The sequence below is a fragment of the Phyllopteryx taeniolatus genome, chromosome 13, assembly GCF_024500385.1.
Source record: "Phyllopteryx taeniolatus isolate TA_2022b chromosome 13, UOR_Ptae_1.2, whole genome shotgun sequence".
NCBI lineage: Eukaryota > Metazoa > Chordata > Actinopteri > Syngnathiformes > Syngnathidae > Phyllopteryx > Phyllopteryx taeniolatus.
Genome location: NC_084514.1, coordinates 8,962,356 through 8,986,600, shown reverse-complemented (window position 1 = coordinate 8,986,600; position 24,245 = coordinate 8,962,356). Strand labels below are relative to the sequence as shown.

The window sequence follows — 24,245 nt, the reverse complement described above, 5'->3', positions numbered from 1 at the left end:
TAAAAATACAAAATAATAAATACAATTGTGTGAGTGAGATTGGCATAAAACAATATTAGGTGGAGTCAACGTTTGTGCCAGAAATCAATTGAATTAAAACGTTTAGTTAGATTAAAAAAAAATAAACACGTATTGTAATCACAGTCAATACTGGTGCATGTAACCAAATGAAGTCTTTTTAAAAATTATTTAGGTATTTTATATATATATATATATATATATATATATATATGTGTGTGTGTGTACAAACATTGACTTGATTTAATTGTACTTATGTATTTAAAAAAAACATTTCAGAATAACACAGTACATATACAGTATATCATAAATTGAAAATCACCACACGATAACAGACGTTTGGCAAATAAATGTACCTTTTTAATAGGATATTGAAGGCGTTAGTACCAAAAAGGCAGACAGACCGGACTTCATATTAACAATGACAAATCTAGTTTTGTTTTTGTTTTTTTAGCTACAAGTTGACAAAAAAAATACTTATTTTTTTCCTGAAGGAAGATAAAACCTTTCACAGAAAGGACAGCATAAGAGACATAAAAGAGACTCTTAAAAAAGCAACGTGACTTTTTTTTTTTTATGGCTGTGTACCTTAATCATGATATAAGAAATGTCTTTGCCTATTAAAATAGGACATTTGTCATCCCTTAATATGTAGAAATAAACAACCTGTTAGAAATATAGATATTAATAAAAAAAAACTTATTCAGATGCTGCAGTGTAGAAAAAAAAGCACAATTAAAGCTGCATGTTGACTACTTTTCTATCCCGTCTGCACGTTTTTTTTTTTTTTGTATATTTATTGTACAATGACAAAGGAGTGGTTTTGGATTTACAAAGACTCCGGGCTACGGAGCGCAAATATTCCTAAAAGGTCTAAATTGTTCCTTTGCGTTTTTGTTTCCCAGTAGGACCTTAAAAGCTTCTTGGAAGACGTTAAAACGTTGAAGAATTCATAAATGTTTTTTTCTGTACACAAATACGACGACATGTCACCAACATCGTTTCAAAGAGGACAAAGTGACTTCTTCAATGCTTGTTTACAAATAGTTGGATCTCTGGAGGGCATGCCACCCATCAGGTGTGAAATTAAACACCCAATGAGTTTTTTTGTTGTCTTTTTCTGAGAATGTGTCTTTGTGAGCCTTTCAGAGTGTTGCCCCACTGTGACATCACAAGCTGGCTAAATTACAAGCGAACTACACGGAAACACTACCACGTCAAACCACATCGCTGCAGTGTTGTATTATGCGCAGATGCTAAACAGCGCACACTCGAATGTGCAGCGCAATTGTTGACAAGGTGCATTTGTGTTTGTTGACATGTGCGCTGCATGCGCCACAGGCACGGATCAGCTACACTAATTGTCACGTGTAACTGAGCGGCTTGGTGATGAAGTCCTGCCTTCGCGAGTGAAAATACAACCCATTATTTGATTGTCTCTTCTAGCTTTTCTCTTGCCACTATGGGTTAGTAGATGCTTGCCTCCAGAACTTGGCCCCGCAGTAGAGGAGGGCGGAGTGAGGCGTGGCTAATATGCATGTTGTAGAAACCTACCCCCCTTGAAAAAGGCTGCTTTTCAGAGACTGAAACGTATGCTATAAGGGGTGATCCTTGGGGTATTTTGATGAAAGCGTGCCACAGACATGTTATTAAGACACCTGGAACTGTTTGAAATGGTGAAAAAGAATGCATCAAGTCTCCTTTAAAGCGGTGAATGCGAATACGTGCGTAATACTGTCACGTTTCTGTATGCTTGCTTGTAATACTGAATGAAAAACAACACCTTTTAGGTCAATTGATGTGAAGAAGTAACAAAGTCTAGTTTAACGTGAGCCTGCTCAAACTGGAGCGGTGCGAGCTTAAAACGGCACTGAATACGCTCAGAACGGCACTGGGTGTAGGCTTAAAACGGTGCTGAGTAAGCATAAACGGTGCCGAGTGAGCTTTGAATGGCGTTGAGCAAGTTTCAAACGGTTCAGACTAGGTGCCGTGTAGATTTAGATCAGTGCCGAGTAAGCTTTAAAACGGTGCAGAGAATGCTGAAAATAGCACCGTCGAGGTTCAGACAGCACCAAATGACCTTAAATTGACACAGAGCAAGCTTTAAAAAACCTTTAGACAATGCCGAAAAATCTCAAAACCGTGCCGAGTAAAGCTTAAAATGGCACAGAGTAAGCTTCAACAGTTAAGAGTAATCTTAAAACTGTGCCAAGTGTCCTTAAATTGATGCAGAGTAAGCCTAAAATGGTGCTGTGGTGGCTTAAAACTGGACTGAGTAATCGCCAAGCAGCACAGAGAACGCTTAAATTTTTGCCGAGTGCGCTTAAAATTGCAAGCTCAAAGGGACGCCGAATAAGCTTAAATTGACGTAGCTTTAAACGGCATCAAGTCAGCTTCTAATGACGGCGAGAAAGCTGAAAATGGCGGTGGCGATTGTCTTGGGCATCGTGGATGAAGGCACGTTAGGTGGCGTGGTGAGTTTGGCACGCTGCACTTCCTGTCAAGGGGCGTCAAAAGCGTCCATCTTTTCAGGTCTTTGGTTGCTAGCGCGACATTTGAGTCTTTTGCAATCCCTTTAGTGTTCCTCTGTATTGATTATTTTAAAAAATAAAATAAGAAAAGGAGCTCCTCACACCACAAACTCGGGCACATCGTCGCTGGTGAGGTCCAGGGAGAAGTACTTGCTGGTTCTCTTGATCCCGGCGCACTGGTCGGCCAGGCCCTGGTAGGCTCCTCCGCCGCCCCCGCCCCCGCCCCCGTCGCTCAGCTCCTGGGCGCATCCGAATGTGTAGCTGTGCGCGGTGTCCTGGCACAGCTCGGCCCACTGAAGGCAGTCCTTCTGGTACAGGCGCACGTCGTCCAGCGACTGGCTGTGGCGGTCGCTGGACGACGGAGGCTTCCTGCACGTCGACGTCTGCGAGCGGGAAAACACGGAGATCAGCGATTTCGGTAGGTGGGAAGTTTAACACCCGACGCTCACTTCTCCCGCCCTGTTCCGTTCCAAGCAGTTGTTGCTCATTTTCACATATCACAGTTTTGCTGCGTTCACACCGGACACGAAGCAAAACTCGCGCGAGTTAGAGCGCGGGAGTCGTGTACGCACCGAATGTGAATTCGCCTCATTCGTACCATAAGTACCTGCTAGATACCAACACCATTTGTAATCTTTTGTAAAAGAAAGTATGTGTTTTGAGTTGGAAATTCCAACTTGGCGAAGAAGCTTTTGCATTGCCTGGCACAAATTGCGCAACATATAATTTTTCCGCCTCGGCCGAGGTCTTTGCTGTCTACAAAGGGACGTTACTCGCAAAAATGTTTTTTACCTTCATCTTAAACCTAACCCTACCTGCGGGAGGGACTCGATGCTTTGTCCTCTCATCTTGACAACCGTCTCTGAGGAGCTGGACGTGGACGAGCTGACGTCTTTCACGATGAGACCTGGCGACGCCACATTTGGAACTTTTAAGCTCTCCTAAATAAGCGTTAAGATTGCACCTCAAACAAGATGAGGAACAAGTGAATATGAGTTTTTACCGGAGAATCCGTTGTTGTGATCGGGAGACATGGTCAACATGTCCTCAGTAATGTGGATGCACAGCTCCTGGTCCAGGGCCGTCTCGCTCAGCTCCTCGTAGTCTTTGGGGTCGTCTACCAGCATCTCGATCTCTGCCAGGATTTACGGTAGTCTTCATTTATAACAGTAATCTTGTTTTAACGAGCGCAATTTTGGAGTCATTAATGGTAATTTCCTTTAACCTGGTAAACTCATTTTTTAACCTGCACAATTTTTTTTTCACGACAGTCTTGTCTTAACCTGCGGAACTTTGGGTTTTTTACAGTTGTCTTAGTTTAATACATGTAAATTTAGTGGGATTTATAGTAATTTCGTTTGAAACTGTTCAAGTTTTGGTGTATTTCCCAGTAGCAATCACCATGACCATACCGTCGTCATCCAGGACGCGCTCTTTGCCGCCGCTCTCCACTCCCGACGTGTGCGAGCTGCCGTGGCTGGTGGTGGACGAGCCGCAGGTCCTCAGGGGGCCGTGGGGGGCCGGGTGGGGCGCGCGGAAGCTGTCCGCCTCGATGCCCGACGTGTGCGAGCTTCCGTGGCTGGCGGTGGAGTGGCGGGACAGACGTTTGTGGCGGGAGACGCTGCCGGCGCTGCTGCCGCTGGCCCGCGAGCGCTTGTCCAGGTGGTCCATGTCCAGGTCCAGAGCGTCACTGATGTAAGACTCGCGGTACTGTTTTTTCTCTAGAAGCAAATACGTCAACACGTATATATTATGCAACTTGCAGCGGCTAATTTATTACCGCGAACCCCGCATATACAAATAACAAATAAACTCCAATGAATGGATTCATATTGATGCCTATAGAAAATGGATGGCTGGATTATTAGACTGACCTTCGTGTTCCTCCAGCCGGCGGACCTGCTTGAGGACGGGCTGCAGGTTCATGTAGAGTCGGTGGCTGTTGCTGAGCAGCTGCAGGAGGTGGCGGGAGCGCACGGGGCACCCGGTGTAGTAGATGAGCTTCCGGGCCGAGGGCAGCCCGTCGGGGAGGATCTCGAACTTCTTTCCCTGAGAAGAAGAAGTGCACGGTTAACAACAAACAGGAATGTGAAAGCAAGAGATCCAATCAGAGCTGTTATCATTTTTTTAAAGACACGTTGGCTGAGCATGTGGAACAAACAGGCGACTTTTGGCAGAAGCTCAGCTGACGAGCAGCTCTCCTCGCTTGTTTTCAATAAAATCCTCTGGGAGGTTTTCTTTGGCTTTTAAAACCGGAAGACTGCTGTGACTTTGTGCTATTATTTTATCAAAGTAGCATGAAATACTGCACAATAGAGTTTGGTAACTTTTTGTGAACAACAGACTTTGATTTGGATCTCTTTGATCCGTTTATACAAAATATCAGGAAAAATATGCCCTGAATGTCATAAAAAAATAAAATTAAAAAAAAGGGACATGGATTTGTCATAATGTGTGATGTCTGCGCGTGGTTGATCAAACTTTTGTTAACTATGGACTTTAATTTAAGCCAGTTCATTATTTTCCTTTATTTAAGCGCAGTGCTAATATGCAAAATGTGCATAATGTTACAGTGGCTTACAATAATAGTAAAAATACTTTTTAGGCTGCCTATGCAATTGTATTTGAATGTTGGTACTTGGAGGGTATTTGAGTATTCTAAGTATTTATTTTTTTTTAGGTGGTACTTGGTGTAAAACGTTTGACAACCACTGCCCTAAGGCCTTGAGACTAGTCGAATTTTAAGTTACACCAAAAATTCAGGAACAATAATGCCAAAATGTACACGTTTTGGACGTGGAACTGCCATATTGTGTGACGTCAAGGTGTTTCACAATACCTCCGTTTAGTTGACCATCTTTCTGTGAACCAAGGACTTTGATTTGGACTTTCTGTGGAACCAAGAAGGCCTTAAAATTCATATAATTTGGAGGCCCAGGCAAAAATCCCCCGGAAAATAATGCAAAGGATGTCATACAGTACATGTGATTAAAATTTGCCACATGGACTTGTTATAATGCGTGATGAACTATTGAACCAAGGACTTTTGATTTGGATCTTCCGTGATACATCAAATGCCTTAAAGCTGGTCGAATTTAGACTTTGACCACATTTTTCAGAAACTAATATGCCGTAAAGTGACACATTTTGGACGTGGAACGGCCATAATGCTGTCCAACTGTCAGCACGCCACACGAGAGCTCAGTTTGGTGGAGCAACTTTTTTGAGTTTGACGGTGGACTTGATGTTGGACAGTCTTAATGCAAAAATATGTGCCTTGGCTCAATAAAGGTTGCTTAAACACTACGTTAAGGTACCACAGTGTTGAGCTCAAATCAGTCGGCGTCACAACGGGCATCATCGCCAGAGGGTCAGGACGATGACCTCATTCCACATCCACGAGGACGATAACGAGGAAGCATAAACAAGACTTTTGTTTTGTCTTCTTGCATCAGCCTGCTCAAGCGCCCCCTCAAACCAACGCAACATCTGGTGTTTATTGACCCGCGCGTCCCTCCGCCCAGCGGTCGCCGCGATGACGGGCTGAAAGCGCGGGTGCGGCCGCGGCGCCACGGCTGTTATTCGGGAGAGAAAGAGGAGGAAATGCAGAAGCCGAGCGTCTCGTCGGCGCCACGCAACTAGGTCAAATGCAAAACTGCAAACAAAACAGTGTGAACGCGGACGTTTATTTTGGGGAATGCTGCTGATCGAGTCTGGAGTTTGGGTTACGGGTAGAGTTAGCTTGAGTTTTGGAGGAAACTAATTCACTTAATTGAATTTTCTGTGTGCTAAGTAAGTGCAAGTGTTTGATGGACTTGATGTTCTTCCACACCAAACCCATTCAACCATTCCTTTATGGGCCTTGCTTTGTGCACTGGTCACAGAAAATGTCCTCCTACCTCAAGCTGTTCCCACAAAGTAGGAGGTGACCAACTAAACTGAGTCATTGATTAAGAAGTGTCTCTCGATACTTACAGTCTAGTCCATATAGCGTCGTATTTTGTATGTAGGTCTAGTTTGTGTGTGGGCAGGAAAAGTCTTCCCAAATCCCAGATTCGTTCCAGAGGCCTCACAGGGCTGAGGCATAACAAGCATGAAAGAGAACCGAAACCTCGCCAGGAGAGGCTTAGGATGATGCGATGGCGCATGTGACTCACCACGAAGACGAGCTTCCCCACATTGGTCCAAGGGAAGTCGTACAAAAGCTGCCTCACGGAGCCGATGTTCTGCAAACCAGGAGCAAAGATTAGTGGGGATGCTGACTGCTTTGCTTTAGGATTAAAATGATACTACATGCAGAGAGCAGTAAATCCCACCCAGATGAATGATTGCACCTGGAATATTTGAATCCCACGTAAAGTCAGTCCCAAAGTGAGAGAAGCCTCCACTTCCTTCTTGTCCTGAATCGAAGGTACGTCGTCAAAGGATGTCAAAAACAGACAATTGAGTCACGATTAAAGCTGCCGTCTATCTCAGGTTAGCACCATGCACCTGTTTAGTTCACATAGTTGTAATTTGGTAGCTCATGGAAAAAAAGCAGAAGTCTTTGAGGACCTCTGAAAATGGGCAACGACAAAAACAAAACGGCCATTTTAAAACAAAATTTCAGACTTCCAGTGTCTTTTAGGGCATGGCTTCTTAAACGATTTTGAGGATCTACTCGTGATAGACATGCCTACCAAATTTCGCGATGCTAAGTTATACAGGTATTGGAGTGCTACCTTGTTGTTGTTGCAGAATTCTACAGGGGGCTACCATGCAAAAATGGCCACTTCAAACTAAAATAGCAGGCTTGCTGCGTGTTTCTGGGCATTGCTTCTTGGGACTTGTTTCTACATCTAATGGGGGTATACATGACTACTAAATGTCATGGTGCCAACTGAAACTGGCTTTAGGGGCAGAATTCAAAACAAAAAATTAAGAATGCATTACTGGGCCAAAATGACTGCTTCAAAACAAAATGGCAGACTTCCTCAGATTTTATTTTAGGGACATGGCTTCTTGAGGCTTTCTTGCACGTCTAATCCTATACACACGGCTACCAAATTTCATTTTACATTGGCTTCGGGGACCGCCTTCATCGAGTGCACCACCAAGTCAAAATGGTCGCTTCAAACTAAAATGACAGACTTCCCGTGTCCTTTCGGGCATGGCTTCTTGACACTTCTTTGTGGGTTTACTCATTTACTACATCCCTACCAAATTTCAGAGTCCTGTTTGATGGTGGCTCACCTTGTAGAGTCTGTAGTAGTGGACGGTGACGTCGTCGAGCTGCGCGCACTCCCTGATGTACTTGAGATGCGCCTCGGAGGCCGTGAGGGCAAACTGGTCCTTGTGCATGTTGGGGATATGTCTCAGGATGTAGTCGCGGCCGCGCTTGGCTATCACCTGACCGATACGACGAGTGGAAACGTCACGTGTATTTATTTGTCCAATGTGAGGATGGTGAAAGGGGGGAGAGAGCGAGAGAGATGAACAGGAGGTTTTGCATGTGGCTTCTGGTAACTCGCGGGTCGAGGTTTGCTTTTGTTTGTCATTTCCTGTTGTGAGTTGTGATAAGGAGGCAGATTGCAGGAAGTGTGGACCAATCAGACGGGTGGGGTTTCATGACCCCAGAAAACACACGCACACAAATGTGCCACTTCCGATGACAAAAATAAAACTCAGTGCCCCACTTTTTTTTTTTTAATCATTGTGATTCAATGTGGTGGCACAGCATTATGAATGAGAAGGGTGGACGAAGGCTGCATATGATCAAAGAAATATTTAAGCCATACGCAGCGATGAATGGGCAAAGCCTCGAATTGCTCAATCATAATTTCACACATAGATGGTGTTGAAAAAAACAGCGAGGCAATGTGGCATCGCCCATCAGTCCAGAACATATTTAACTTTACAAGTGCAAGACTGTAATACCTCTATCCATCCATCACATTCACATTGTTGTTTAATGATGCAAAATCAGTTTTTATCCAGTTACTCCCTTAATCGATGGGCTAATCGGTAGGAGTATCGATTCTAAAAACATTTTGTTGTTTTGTGTGCATGATTCCCGTCTCAGAAACTTTCTTCAGAGGCCAGATGTGTGTGTGTGTGTGTGGGGTGGGGGGGCAGTTGGGTTTTGGCTGGTAACACACGGTACCGGTTCGGCACACTCACCCAGGGGGGGAAGTAGGCTTCGGGTTCAAAGTATTTGCCAAAGTGCTTGTTCCGTTTGAAGTTGCCCAGGTCGGCCTGCAGGGCAAAGGCTGCCAGCAGGAAGTAGGCTTCCTCCCGCTGGATGCACTGCGAGAGCAGCACCTGTTTCCTCAGGTGCCAGTAGTAGTAGTACCTGGCGGCACGGTCGCTAAAAACACAATAAAGCATAGCATGTTAGCGGGCTAGTTGGCTATCGCGATGAGAGGATAAGGCCAGACTTGCCTGATCAAGCGTCCGTTCTCCACGTAATACTGAGCTCTGAAGTGGATGATCATCGGAGGGCCAAACTGGTCGATTCCCTGCAGAAAACACTGATATTTATTCTCTCCAAAAGGAAGAATTTCACATTCAACAACACACTACCAGCTCTGTGCTGGAACGCCTCAGTAAGTACAGTAAGGTAGTGTTTCTTAAACCTTTTACACCAAATAGCACCACAAAACAAATACTGAGCTCTTTGCGTAACACCACAATAACCCAACATTGAAATATATCATAGTAAGTCAAAGTGTTTCTTAAAAACAAGGCACATGTTTTATTCCCCCAAAATATATTTAATGTTACTCTAAGCCAATGGAACATTAACAATTTGAACATTAACACTGCACTCAAATATCGGAAAATAAACTGTACTTTACTGTACTGAAAATTTACAATTTAACTCAACTTTATTTATAGGACACATGAAACAACAACCACAGCTGTTCCAAGTTAAATACAACTGAACTGTATTTAAGAAATATTACTGTACTGGGTTAAAATAATAATAATAATTTAAACCACTGTAACAGTCTACACATTTAATTCAGTGATTCTATTGCGTAACACTAGAGAGAGCCCATGTACCACTCACCACACTTCAGTATCACTGTAGTAAGGGATCAAAAACACTAAACGTGACATAAAAAGAAACTGCAAACACCAGCAGTAAGTTCTCCCCAAAATGAAATAAAAAAATATAAAGATAAAAACTAAAACATTTTAAATGTTTTCTTTTCTGGGGAGTGCAAAATCCAGTTTGTCTTTTTAGGAAATGAACAATGCAGACAAGTGCAACAGTAACATTTTGTTAAATTAAAGTGTTCCTCCTCATGTTTGCAGTTTGACATTCACCTAGTCACAGATTTTTGGGGGAGCTATCCTTCAATATTCTCCCACAAAAAAAAAACACCTATTCTGGTTTTGTGCTCAGGCCAAAGTCATGTCTAATACAAAACCATTCGATTTTTTTTGCTGCCATCTTGTGGCATCTATAGGCATTGATAACCCTTTGTGGGGGGGCATCAGTTACTCGCAGATTTTCACTATTCGCGGCAGGGCACGCCCCCTATTGCCCAGGAATACTGTATTTAAAAAAATGCCAAATGTAAACCTTGACAGGACAATCAACAGATTTCACACTTTTCAAGCATGAAATAAAATAGCGGCTTGGACGTTAACGCTGCAGCGTTTGTCACGTCTTAAATTAACTCGATCGGGTTTCCTGATTTTCAAGCTGTTATCGCCTTAAGCTTGGTCTGCTGCCTCGTTTGATGTTAAGTAGCCGACTCGTTGATGTCACTTGGTGCCTCGTTTTCTGATGAAGGGCTCGAGGCGACGCAGCAGAGACAAGAACTGTACACCAAAAACCTTCACACAGTGTATTTAAAAAATGTTAAACGCCTACGTAACAGATGTCACATAATTCAGGTTGGGTGCTCAAAGTAGCCAAACAATACCAGGAGTGGGGTTTGAACCCACGAGGACTATTGTCCATTGGCTCTTAAGGCCAACGCCTTAACCACTCGGCCATCCTGGTGCCTTGCTGACTCAGGAGTCGTGTGAATACAGTGAAAGAGTCCCGTTGTCTACCTTGCTGGCTTCTCTTTTCCATTCCTTGGGACAGTACTTGGACAGTTTCTGATCCAGCTCCATGTAAATGTGTTCATTATCTGCAGGAAGAAAAGCACATTGTCAATTCACGAGCTTCTTCTGGGTGGTTTTTTTTTTCTCCCCAGTTTAACAAAAAAAAAAAAAAAAAAAGAAAGAAAGAAAGAAATAATCCGATTTATTATTACACAAACGTCACAGCTTAAATCTTATCTGATCCTGCTAGCAGAATTGCACACTGCATGAACACTTTATGTATGAGTGGTCACTTGTTGCTAGGCAGAATTCATGGGGTCTCAATCATAACTGCCTAATAACCCAATAATCAAAACCATATTGCTGTCGTTTTAAAAAAAATAAATGTTGCTATTGTTTAAAAAAAAACATTTAACCAAAAAACTGCTATTTTGGAGAGTATTTCTGATGAAAAGAAACTCCAAATTTTAGAGATAGATGTTTTTGTTTAAGCTTTTTTCTTAGATAGTGGTAATGCCATTCACACAAATATCCCACAAGTGAATCACCAAATTTGCATATTGTCACTATCCTGTGAAAAACATGCAACAGCATGTGTTGTAAGTTGTATTCATTAATACCTGACAAACTACAAAAAAATGTTTTGGATAAAAAAAGAAAAACAATATAGAGATACAGTATGTGCATTTTGTTTATTGGACAGCAACGATGGCAGTCACAAACTGATATATTATTTTTTTGCCTCAGTAATGAAATAAAGACAATGAAAGACTCCTCAAGAAATTATTTTACCATTGCAGAAATTCCACAATCACTCTGTATTAAATGTAAAAAAAAAAATGTTTTTTAAATAAAAAAACAAGTGCCTGTTGCACTAGTTAATCACTGTTCGTTTTGGACAGACAGAAACACAGTGTTAAAGAGATGACTGGTGTGGCGACCCCAGCTGAGACCACAGGTGGGCTCGGGGTGGGGTGGGGGGAGAGCGGGTGTCACGAAGCGGCTGGGTGGCCGCTGTTTGCCTTGGGGATTTCACGCTGTTCAGACAAACACTTGAGGAATGTCCCACAATCAGACCCGCAGGCTCCGAGCCAGCAAACCGGCCTGCGCGTCATTGGCTCATCTGGAGGCCAGCTGTCTGAAAACAGAACTTTTTGCAACATGTTCTCTCCCTCTGCAGTTGCCCGCCAGCGTCATGTGTCGTTTTCTGCACACACATACACGCAGTGACTCGTACGACCCTTACCGGCCGCACAATGGAGCCAGTCAGGACGAGGAGGCCCGGGTTTGTAGAGACCTCCATGACAGCTAGGTGAGACATGCTACGTTTAGGGCCCACTGCGCTTTTCCCAGCCAAGAAGAAGAAATGCCAGGCTACAAATGTTTTTAATGCGTCTGTGGCCGCAATGGGCACGGCGTAACCACCCCCTTCAAAGCCTCCAGTGAGTCAAGAAAAGAGATACACTGCAGACAGTTTCTGACACCAAACGGCGGACTCACTTTGAATAACACTGAGTCCAAACAGGTGACAGTCCTTCAACCTCAGGAGGTCACACACCTGAACCAACAGCTCCTGGCACAGGGTCTTCACCTGAGGAGGAGATAGACATTATACTAAATACCTGTACATTCATATACTAGGTACATTTAGGGCTGGGGGATCAATCAATATAATAGTGCCTTGAGATATGAGTTTGATTTGTTCTGTGACCATGCTCCTATAAAATTCAAAGTAGTGTTTTTCATGTTTCCCATATATATATATATATATATATACTCACATTAACTATGACGTTGAGCGTGTCGTCGTTGGGCAGAAAGACACAGACGCAGCGGCGGTCCTGCATGGCTTTGTTGTTGTGGAAGTTCACTTTGTTCATTTTCGTGTGCCGCCCCCCACACCCCCACCCCCGCCCTCCACCGCCGGCCCCCCCTACCACCGCCGCCGATGCGCCGACTGCAGCCGCGCTTCGGCACTCGCCGGGAAGAGAAGCATGGAGATCACCCGGGTGCGCGCGACCACTGTGGAGACACAAAGACAGACAGTGTGAGATGTGAAAAAGCTTTCCGAGGGGTGTAAAAAAAACAAAACAAAAAAAAAATAAAATAAATCACAGACAGGACAAAAGAAGGTCAGAAAACAATCGGGACGCATCAACACCTCTTCCGGAGAGGAGATGGGCTGCCCTTTGTGGTGATTTTTTTAGGTGCTTGTTTGCACTTGGTTAGGCATATTTAGGGGATTGGCTGTGCTTTGTGGGGGCTTGGTTGCACTTCATGGTGGCTTTTAAGAGGATTGGGTGCACTTTGTGGGGGCTTTTCCACGGGTTTGGGTGTGCTTGGTGGGGGCATTTCAATCAGGTGTGTCGCAAGTGCTTTTTTATTGTGATCGGCGGACATTTCAGGTGCTCAGGTGGGCTTTGTGGGGACTTTTTCAGGGATGGCTTACACCTAATGGGGGCATTTTAGGGGTCGGTTGCCCTTTGTGAGGACTTTTTAGGGGATTGGGTGTGTTTTCTGGGGGATTTGTAGATGCTCGGTTGTGCTTCGTGGGGGCCTTTTATGGTAACTGGTGCGATTGATTGGTGGGGATCACTATGGAAACCCAATGACAGACAGCGTGAGATGTAGAAAAGCTTTCAGAGCGGTGTGAAAATCTTCAGGCAGGACAAAAGAAGGTCGCAGCAGAATCAGGGCATCAACAGTTCTCGCTAGAGGTCATTCACCTCCAAGGCTTCCTTCCGCCTTGTCATTAATAACAGATCAGGAAGTTGGCGTGGGATCAAATTACAGCGGAAGAAGAAGAAACAATTAGCCTTTTGTAAAGAAAGCAGCTGACAAATCAAACACACCTATTTAAATGAGGACCACGTTCCTACGGTAAAATGTGTTGAGAAATACAGTACTGTAATTTCTCGAGTATGATACGTTTTTTATTTATCCTCACACCCAAAATCACCTTCTCACAGCTGGATTTTCTTTTCTATCTCGTATATATAATACGCCGCTGCCAAATTTGCTGGTCCCCATGCTCAAAAATGTAAGTATTATCCGCATAGTAATTTGTACTTTATTAGGTCTTTCAAAGAAATTTGAACGTTCTCAGAAGTAAATGGGAAATGCCTTCCTTTGTGCATGCGTCAAATAAAATGAAAGAGGGGAAATGCTTGCCTTGCTTTGTGCGCATGCACGAATACACACACACACACACACAGACACACAATTGTGTGAGTATGAACGTATGTGAGATCCTACTTCGCAGCAGTTGCTGGCACGGGGTTAATGAGAAGCGAGCTACTTCTAATGACCAACATTAGAAGCGCCAGAAGGTTCTACATCTGTGTCTATTAAAAGGGTACAATACAACATGCTACACTTTGGTTTGATACACCCGCTTTTCCCCCCTAATTACGAAGTAAAATGAATTAATTTGTTCCGGGCTCAAAATGTTGCATTCATCAACCCTTTTTTGCATTTATCAAACCTTTTTTCATCAATTTAAAGTAACATCACTGTCATACAAGTGTAAAGGGACATTCACACTGTGTAATATGACTCGAATAAAGTAAAACTACTTCATCTTTGAAGATGCCTAATGGAGAGGTAACCGAACGGTGTCTGCAGAGTGACATTGTGACTCTGTGGCAATTTGGGGGCAGCGATTGTTTCGGTGCAAAGTTGTCAACGGTGGGGAGTAGGGGGGTGGAGATGCACTCTCTTTATGGGAACTAAGAAGCACATCGTGGCGGCTTTTAGGGGCTCGGTTGTGCTTTGTAGACACTTTTTAGGAGACAAGAGGTGCTTCATAGGGGATTTCTAAGGGTCCGGTTGCACTTTGTGAGTGTTTAGTTCCCGGTGGCTCACGTGTAACTCAAATTGTTAGCGTCACACCCAAAAAAAAATAATCCTGAAAAAAAATGCTAAATAAACTTGTGCAGCTGAAGTCTCATGGGACTTGCTGACATATCATATGATGTCACATAGTGTAGTGATTGTTTGACTTTCTTTTTTTTTTTTTTTGGTTGACCTCCCACTTTGGTATTTTGGGGGTGTTCAAACGTCATAGTTCTACCAACACAATGTTGAATCATTCTTTGTGAATAAAGAGACTATTATCAGCGGGCACTATTGGAAAGTGACTTTTGTCCAGCTGACGTGGGATGGATTCCCAATCGGTGCCTCTGTTCAGTTGTCTTGTGATCGAGTTGTGACCATTCCTGTATACTACAGTAGCTGTGCACAATTATTTTTTTTTTTCAATTATTCCTTTTAACTTTTCTTCATACATGTAGGGCAATTGAGAACATATACTCATTTGCAATGCCAACCTGGCGACAGACAGCAGAGTAAAACAAAGCAAATATATTGACATTTGAGACCAGAAACTGCACAATATAGGTTTGTATGGTCATGTACAGTAGCCATCACTAACTTTTTCAACAATGATAGCGGGATGAATGAGGTGAGTATTCTAATTTGTTGCAGTGTTCCAGTCATTTGGGGAAGAAAATTGAAAAGATCGACCAACAGTAGTGGGGACTTTTTTTAATCAAAGTGCTGGAATGAAGAGTGCAGGTGGTGGTTTGCATGGTGAGCAGAAAGCAAAGCTAGGGTGGATGGAGTCTTGCCAATGAGTGTTTTATAAGATAAACATGGACCTGTAAATTTCACTGCAAGAGTGAAGAGAGGGCCAAAATTGAGCATTTTGGGGGATCGAGTGCATTTTGTGAGGGCTTTTTAAGGGATCGGGTGCACTCCGTGGCAGCTTCTCACAGAGTGTTCAGATACACTCTGTGAGGGATTTTTAGGAGATCGGTCCCACTTTGTGAGAGCTTTTTAGGGGACCGGTGCCCTTTGTGGAGGCTCTTTTAGGGGCTTGGTTGGAATTTGCAGGGGCTTTTTAGTGGATCTCTGAGAATTGCTCTTCTTGTGTGGTTGAAAAGTGAGTTGAATGCTGAGGATAGTGGCAGGCGGCCATGTTGGTGTGCAGTTCGAGGTGAGTCAGCGTAACCCGGTAAAGTCATCTTCTAATGCGTTTAGATATTTGCACACAAGACCACAGAAGGACACGAAAATTCTCCAACCAATTAGGGCGAGCGAGGGAGAGTGGCGGATAATCACATTAACGCCGCGCGAAAGTGTGATGCAACACCGATGCGAGGTCATAACACAAAGAACGGCCAACTTAGCTTCCTGCGGCCTTTTCAGCCCCGTAAACAGAGATTCTGTCAACGTGGCAAACCTCTCAGCGTCGGAGCCTGTCATCAAATCCCACAAAAGGGCTTCAGAGAGCGAGAGAGAGGGCCTCTCTCTCAAACTATGCAGGTCTCTTTCTTAGTTTCTGACACAGGAAGAGTGGCTGAGCCCGGCTGCTGCACAGAAATGCGAGTCAAAAGGAAAACTTCCTCGCCTTTGGAGATTTAAAAAAAAAAAAAAAAGAAAGAAAAGAAAAGGGAAGCAGATCCCCAGAGGAGGCTGTCACCACACTGCAGGTAGAGGAAGTGTCAATGGTGAATAAAAACAGAGCGAAGAGAGACAGAGGTGGCGTTCAAACGCGAGGGCTGGAAAAAAAAAAAAAAAAGGAAAAGTGCTGCAGTCAGGAGAATTCTTTGCTCACATCTGCTTCTCATTCCGACAATGGCGACCATTGATTCGGAATGTAGCACCCACAAACTGCATTCCTTGTTAGCGTCCCACAACTGTCCAAATAACTACATAATAAACGGTCAAACTCATGCAAAACAAGACTAAACCGCATTCAGTCACATAATCAATTGACGAAGAGTGTACTGCCACCTCGTCGTCACAAACCTCATCAAATTCTTCACTTGGAACCAACTGTTCAAAAATAACCTTGGCCAATGAGCCACATGCTGCTTCACCAAAGAGGAGGACAGATTGTACAAAGTAAATCCCCGGAATGAAGGTTACGAGGGCTACAGAATAGCTTGGCAGCTGCTGTATCTCTTGTACTAAAACAACGGCGTGTGATTACAAAAATACAATTGCTCGCAGTAACTCAGAACAGGGCGTTCAAATATAACCTTGGGTAATTAGCCACATGCTGCTTCACCAAGAAGGCATTGTACGGGGAAAACAGAGCGTAATGAAGTATACAAGGTCTAACACGGAGGTTGCTGTCCCACTTACACGAAAACATGGAGCGGCCTCAACTTCACAAGCATATAATTGTTGCTTTCATCTTTGTTCTCCTCACTTGGTTGCCGCTAAACACACTTGACATCGTCTGAACCCCAAAAAAGTTGATCTTGGTCTCGTCAGACCACAGATGGGACAACCACTCCTCAGTTGTAGTAATGTGTTCCTTGTCTTTAGTCTGCTTGCCTTTAGTAAACTTTCTTGTGCATCATCTTTAGAAGAGGCTTCCCTCTGGGACAACAGCCATGCAGACCAATTTGACGGCGTGTGCAGCGTATGGTCTGACTCCCCCCACCCCTTCAACCTCTGCCGCAATGTTGGCAGCGATCATGCATCTATTTTCCGAAGACAGCCTCTCGATATGGCGCTAAGTGTGTGCGCTCAAATTCTTTGGTGGACCATGGCGAGGCCCGTTCTGAGTGGAACCTGTCCTGTGGTGCCGAAAATGGCATTTGAATTACCCAACGAGGGAGGGCTATTTACGGTCCACAGACGGCGCTATAGCTTGCCCTCGTGGAGATGTTTAAAAGGCTCTCTTTGAAAGGTTGTGACCTTTTTCCCGCAGCCAGGAGAGCTGTTTATTCAGCTGAGCTCGACGACTGGCTCTAAATCACAGCGGTCACGCGGCGGCATTAGCCTTGACGGTGATTCTTAGACCGGCTCCTTCTTCCCACCTTTTACAATCCGCTAGCTGGTAGGCTGAGAGTCGGGATATAAACAGGAAGAAGCCTGTTAAGCGGGCCACACTTGATGTCTTTTTGGGATGTCATGGTGTAAACACTCCAATGTCTATTGTCCTAATGTATGGGTTAGCAGAAGTGCCTGTCAAAAGATACTTAGGGACGGATGTGTAGCTGCTTGCCTGTAAATACCGGTGTGTTTTAGCCTTAAAGCATAATCTCCCAATGGAAGAAGACTGATTTTCAGATCTGAAGATCAACTAACGCATAGTTGCAACATCCTAATTGACCTTTAACAGGAGAAGTTTAGTCTGATTTCATGTCAGGCGGTCAGGGGAAAAAAAGCGTATGTGTCTTTTTAGACAGTATTTTTGGCCACGACTGTGTATTGTCACTGAACTGAGTCAGGTGCAGGTCAATATCAGGAAGTTAAATTGGCTACTAATCCTACAATCACGCCAATTTTACCGGAACATATCAATGTGATGCTATGGTGACATCGTTAGCTTTGAGGGAACGACGTTATATGTATTTGGATTTTTTGTGGGTACGGAACATTCGGTTTCAGTTCAAAGGCACACAGAGTTCCCACGCAAAAGGAACAGGAAATGTAAGTGCTTCACGCTCTAGCCACGCGTGTATGCCGTAAACAAACACAGCGCAGCTCAGCCTCTGGCGAGAGGATGTCACAGCTAGCGATGTACTTTTTGGCAGTATTTCAAACGAAATGGCATCACACGAATATCAGTGCTGCATTGAAAAACGTAAGTATGTAAAGTAGGTATGTAGCTTACTTTCCAAGATGGTTCCTCCGTGTGTCACCAGGGAGTGGAAGTTGTCACGGCAACACTGTTATCCTAACAGTCATAGCCATAGTCCTATGACCCGTCCAACCTTGATCTGTGAACACTTTGTACGGATCGCTACGTAATCAACGCTCGGGGCTAACAATAGCTAAAGTGAGTCAAGCGAAGCTAAAAAAATAAAATAAAAAACGCTGCCCTTTTGTAATACTGTAGTTTGTTCCAAGTCTTTTCACGAATAAACAAAAGGAGCATACCTTCATTGGTGAGTGGCTGCTCTCCATGTGGTTTGGATAGAAGCGAGCATGTAAACAACACACACACATATACAAATTGCAAAGCAGTACAAGTGGACATGTTAGAACAGACCCAGCTCCCCGCCCAGCGCTCGAGCCTGAACCGCGCGTGAGTAATTTCGCAACACGCCGCAGAGACGTCAACCCGGCCATTACGTGTGCTCGAAATAGAGCGCGACAGCCTTTAAAGAGAGGTTTAAGACGTGAGCTGCAATTAGAGCAGAGCCCAAACCCTGGTTGTTTTGATCCCCGCCTGCCTTCTGACAGTTTGATGCTGGTTCCCGTGTGGTGTTTTCATACCTGGAAGAGGTCTCAGTTCCCGGCAAAAGTTTGCGCCGGACTGCAAGATTTGGAATTCTTAAAAGCTGGGCGGAATGTGTAACAGCATCTCGCTGCATGCATCCACCTGGTAGCCAGCCAGCTAATGAATCTATCAGCCAGTCATCCCGGCAGAAGGCTGACCTCAATGGAAGGAAAAACCGTAATGAAAAGCAGCGTGCGATCAAGACACAGGGAATAAAGGTCTTACGATTACCAAACGGTCCGCTTCCTTGACAGGAACCGACCGGAGCAAAAAAACACAATCCAAGGAAGAAGAGACAAATACAGGAAGAACTGAGCCTGGGGCGGCGAGTAGGTTTCAGAAACAGTGTTCACCCAGATAATTATTCGTTTAGTCACAGGCGTTTTTCAGTTCTAACTGTAGACCGAGAAGCTACTTTCGCATGCAGTTTTAGGGGGGTAAAAAGTAGACCATTCCTTGTCACTGGAGTAGTTATATGGTTCAAATAACGGTCTTTCTACACAACTACGGTGGTACCTCAACTTACGAGTGACCAGTCTATTTTTTCTGAAATTCTCGCCGTCGCTTGGCCGATTTTGTCTTGACAGCAAGATGCTGCCACCACCATGCTTCACTGTTGGGACTGTATTGGACAGGTGATGAGCAGTGCCTGGTTTTCTCCACACATGCCACTTAGACTTAAGGCAAACAATTTTTATCTTGGTCTCATCAGACCAGAGAATCTTATTTCTCACCATCTTGGAGTCCTTCAGGTGTTTTTTTAGCAAACTCCGCACGGGCTTTCGTGTGTCTTGCACTGAGGAGAGGCTTCCGTCGAGCTACTCTGCCATAAAGCCCCGACTGGTGGAGAGCTGACCAGATCTGTGCCTTGCCACAATTCTGTTTCTGAGCTCTTCAGGCAGTTCCTTTGACCTCATGATTCTCATTTGCTCTGACATGCACTGTGAGCTGTAAGGTCTTATATAGACAGGTCTGTGGCTTTCCTAATCAATCAGAGCTGGACTCCAATGAAGGTGTATAACCATCTTAAGGATGATCAGAAGGAATGGACACCACCCGTGTTAAATATGAGTGTCACAGCAAAGAGTTTGAATACTAGTGGCTGTGTGATATTTCAGTTTTTCATTTTTCATATAAAAATAAATAAATAAATCAGCAAACATGTCAACAATTCCGTTGTTTTCTGTCAATATGGGGTGCTGTGTGTACATCAATGAGGAAAACAATGAACTTAAATGATTTTAACAAATGGCTGCAAAAAAACAAAGAGTGAAAAATTTAAGGGGGTCTGAAAATTACACATTGTATGTTTAACCATCGTACTCTTAACTCAACACGTAGCAACGTGACAACTGACAAGTGGCCACCATCTGTGCAGAATGTTCTGAAAAACATGGAATGAGCACTTCAAATGCCTCTAAAACCCTCCATAACAAATAAATTTAGGGAAAAAAACAATTGATTACTAAAGTACATGACCTATTCTACTACCCACATTGTTCTTCCCATGAATAATGTTCCATTTGCGCTAAGTTGAGTTTTTAGGGCAAGTGAGGCCATTTGAAACGTTATGTGAATTTTGACGCGTCGCCTCAGAGAACCCCTTGGAATTTCGACCCGTACGAGCTCACTGGTGGATATTTTTAAAAGCAACTTGTCACACAAAAACATTCCCCCAAAGAGGCAAACAATTACATTTCTCCCCAACCCATAATCTGATTTTCAAAATTCTCGGTGTGTTGTACTCAGGTGTGGCCATTCCACCCAGACTCAGCATTCTGACAGACTGTCATTTTGAGGGGACGGCACAGTGGAATACTGGTTAGCACATCCGCCTTGCAGTTCAGACGTGGGTTCAAATCTGGGCTCTGGCCTTGTATGGACTTTCCATGTTCATGAACACACTTAGACAGTCAATTAAACAATACTCACAGGCATGTGTTTTTCATCCTCAGCGAAAAACAACTACTATAACTACAACAGTAGTCTTCGTGTTTAACGTATGCATGTATGATAGTGCCCCCTGGTGGCTGAGGCACGCACACCAGCAGGAGCCACACAATGAATGCATCAAATCATGATGCACAAAATGTTTCATTACTTTACCATCAAAAAACATTGCCAAATTCAAAGGGATGGTGTCTAAATGGCTGTGCATATGACAACTGAAAGTCATTTATCGTCACGCCTCGCTTTTAACTTCATTAATTAATTCTAGTGGATCCCCCCGCTATTCGTGGAGGATAGGAACCGGGCCGGACCGCGAATAGCAAAAATCCACAGATCATTGAAACCCATTAAAAATTTTAACTTTTATTTATACCCCCCCCCCCCCCCAAAAAAAATCATTCTTGAATAAGCGGGAAAAAAACCAGCACTCACTTGAGTGAAGTGAAAAAAAAAATGGAGCAATTAGGGCAAGGAGAGTCACCGTCGGCCCAACCCCAACTCCAGCTCCCAACATCACTCTTTAGGGTACGCCCCTTAAAGGCACACATCCAACACACGAATACTACAGTATGTATAGTAATTACACTTCATAAAAACAGTTAATGTTTTGCATTGTTTGAGAAATTCATATGATTTAATCCACAAATATTTGTTTAGCTTCTTCTGTCCAAACTTTTATTCCACGGGCCACAATACAGAAAAATTCTAATGATGCAGTGCTTTTTTTCTTCACTAAAAATAACAACAACAAAAAAGTGGGGTTTTGGGGGGGACTAGAATGGGTTAATGAATGTTATTTAAATTAATTTCAATGAGGAAAACTGATTTCATACACAAATTGATTCAGTTGCGAGCGTGGTCACGGAGCGAATGAAACTTGTAAGACAAGGTACCACTGTACATGAAGAATGTATAACGTGAGTCCACTCTACCAGGCGGAAGATTCATTCTTCCTTCCACGGCGAACTTTCTGCATCTGCCAAAGTCACACCCCCCCCCCCCCCCCCCCCCCGAGGCAACAGGATTTTGCGGTGTTGACTTTAAGGAGCGAGCTTAAGGAGCGAGCGAGTCCCCAGGAGAGCAAACAACAGCGCCGACATCTACTAAAATGCGGATGTAAATCAAATGGTTCCGAGGAACGTTAGGAGGACTTGTGCTTTTACCGTCCCGCATTCCAACCATTCATCTCAATGAGTCATCAAAACACACAGTGACCATCCTTGTCCACACATTTCCTCCTTGTTTCCTACTTCACTGCATTCATCCTGTCCAGACACATGGAAAAAAAAAAACGCACTTCTGTGCACTTTTTTTAACATTTGGGAATAAAAAGCGCAATATCCAACAGTTATTATGCAACATGTGAACTTACAACACGTCGATTTTACTCCCGCCACCACACACCGGGAGCCCTGCCTAGCTCATTGCTCCCGTCCTGTCCTATCCTGTCCTAACCCGTCCTGTGCAATTTCTATGTAATCCAATTGTTAAGGTTATACATACTGGTAAGATATAGAACAGGACAGGTTTATTAAAACAAAACCTTTCATGACTTCATTCTGACTTGTCACACTATGACTGTATTCCCAAGGAGTGTAGGGGGATGTTTTCTGGAAAGGGGGTTAAATATAAATTTGGTACAGCCACTCCTGTTACGTTGCGGGCCAAATTGACCCCTTTTAAAGTTGAAAATTGTAACAATGTAAACAAAAAAAACCACACACACACGTTGCATAAAACTCTTCTGGGATGCTTCAATATGCACAAAGTAAAGAAAATTAAAATGTCGCCCCCGAAATTTTTTTGCAGGTCACATTGACCCATGAACATTTTTAGTAGTTCATAGAAACAAAATAAATCAAGTATAACCTTTACAGTTATGTTACGGGTCGAATGGACCATTGATTTTTTTTTTTTTTTTTTTAAATCTTGTGATGTTTAATATAGCAGCGACACAAGGGTGTGAAAGGGGTTCAAAACTCAGAAATGCCTAATTTATCAATAATTTTTCAAATATTACACACTCATTTCCACTCTTATATTTTACACGCACACACACTTTCTTTTACCCCAACTTCACCAAAACGAAGCACGAGTAAGTGACATGTGTTTGTAGTGAAATAGACAAAACAAGTGGCCACTTTCGCTTAAAAACGTTTAATTTGCCTTTAATGTGGCACCTGTAAAGCTGCATACACACCATTGGGTCCGTTTATATCACCTGAATGAATGTGTGTGCGCTTGTGCGTGTCATAGTAATTACACAACAACAGGGGAGGAAATTAGCACTACTCCAAAGAATGTGCATTTCTCTCAAGGGAGCGCTTTGAAAAAACACTTTTCCATTCTTTCATCATTAAATATAATCAACGATTATATTTCTCAAATAGCCCCCGCCCCAAAAAAAATAATAAAAGTAGAAAGTTGCTAACTTAAATTCCATGGCAACATTCCCTGTGCATTAACGCTGGCAGCATCATCGATTTACGTGCCCAGGCACGGTTTTACAACGGGTTCAAACAGCCCACTTGTCAATATAAAACCAGCTATTAAATGAAAATGTGGACATTGTTTTTATGTGTTTGAAACAGTGACGTCACATTTAGAGCTAGCTCTAGCTCGGATTAAGTTGTTGTTAGTTTTTTTTTAAACCACAAAACTCACCTTTTGCCGAAGAGAAAACGACGTATTTCCTTGAAGTTAGGTTAATCCAGACGCGGCGTTGTGAGTGCTGAGGGTTGAAAAGAAGGTGGGGGAAAAAAAAAAAAGATATCCGTGATGCCGAGTAAAAAATAAATTAAAAAAATTAAAAAAAACTTGGTTCGACGGAGGAGACGTTAGCTGGTCGACTCGCGCCACATTCTGCCCGAACTCGAGCCTCTCTTCTTGGGTTTACATGAGCTCGGAAAGTAGGGGCGTTCGGAAGGGGACGACCATAGAAAGAGAACGACGTCAAATCAACAACACAGCCCAGGAAGCTCACATTTTTGGTTGCGTTCATGTTTAAAACAGTATTTATGTTATACTTCGTGTTATTACAGGTTGTTGCCGTCTAGCATCGCGAAACGTCGTGGTGATCATTTGAAACTCCCCCCTATTTGTATCGGAAGTTGGTATCGTCCACGGCTGCCTCTCATTCCTTTCGTAGCTGGATTTGAAGAGTGGAAGTGTCACACTGGCTGCGGAAGGCGAGCCAGCGGGAGGGAACATGTAAATATAAAACTATATTAAAAGCAAGGCTAGAAAATGTGATCCAAAGTGGGCCAGTTTATTTTTAGGCGTGGAAAATACTTCAATGTCCTAATGTTTGTCATAAATCACCAAGTCTACTTCAGAATGAAGCCGCAATGGTGTAAAACTCACTTTAAACGATCCATCCATCCATTTTATGGATGACTCACTGCCACCATAGGGACATAACTCGTAAACCGGGACTCAAAACACGCTGCCAAACAACTAGT

The 24,245-nt window shown here is 43.5% G+C and overlaps 1 protein-coding gene and 1 non-coding gene across 3 annotated transcripts; both read right to left on the bottom strand.

Annotated features, from left to right (window-relative positions):
• Positions 1-271: 271 nt before the first annotated feature.
• On the bottom strand, positions 272-23,658 carry frmd6 (FERM domain containing 6). 2 transcript variants are annotated; one of them, XM_061794819.1, is made up of 14 exons: positions 23,449-23,658; positions 12,374-12,614; positions 12,093-12,183; positions 10,599-10,678; positions 8,970-9,046; positions 8,709-8,895; positions 7,782-7,937; positions 6,884-6,949; positions 6,707-6,775; positions 4,424-4,598; positions 3,962-4,270; positions 3,553-3,684; positions 3,365-3,456; positions 272-2,932 (listed from the first exon to the last, which is right to left on the bottom strand). In XM_061794819.1, exons 2-14 carry the CDS (start codon positions 12,470-12,472, stop codon positions 2,648-2,650), a joined length of 1,818 nt encoding a protein of 605 aa, XP_061650803.1. In that variant the 5' UTR covers positions 12,473-12,614; positions 23,449-23,658; the 3' UTR covers positions 272-2,647. The 2 variants fall into 2 exon arrangements, with proteins under 2 accessions (XP_061650803.1, XP_061650804.1); XM_061794820.1 differs by lacking the exon at positions 23,449-23,658 and adding an exon at positions 18,226-18,508.
• On the bottom strand, positions 10,463-10,545 carry trnal-uaa (transfer RNA leucine (anticodon UAA)). Its single transcript has one exon. It is a non-coding gene; the product is annotated as a tRNA-Leu (tRNA).
• Positions 23,659-24,245: the final 587 nt, after the last annotated feature.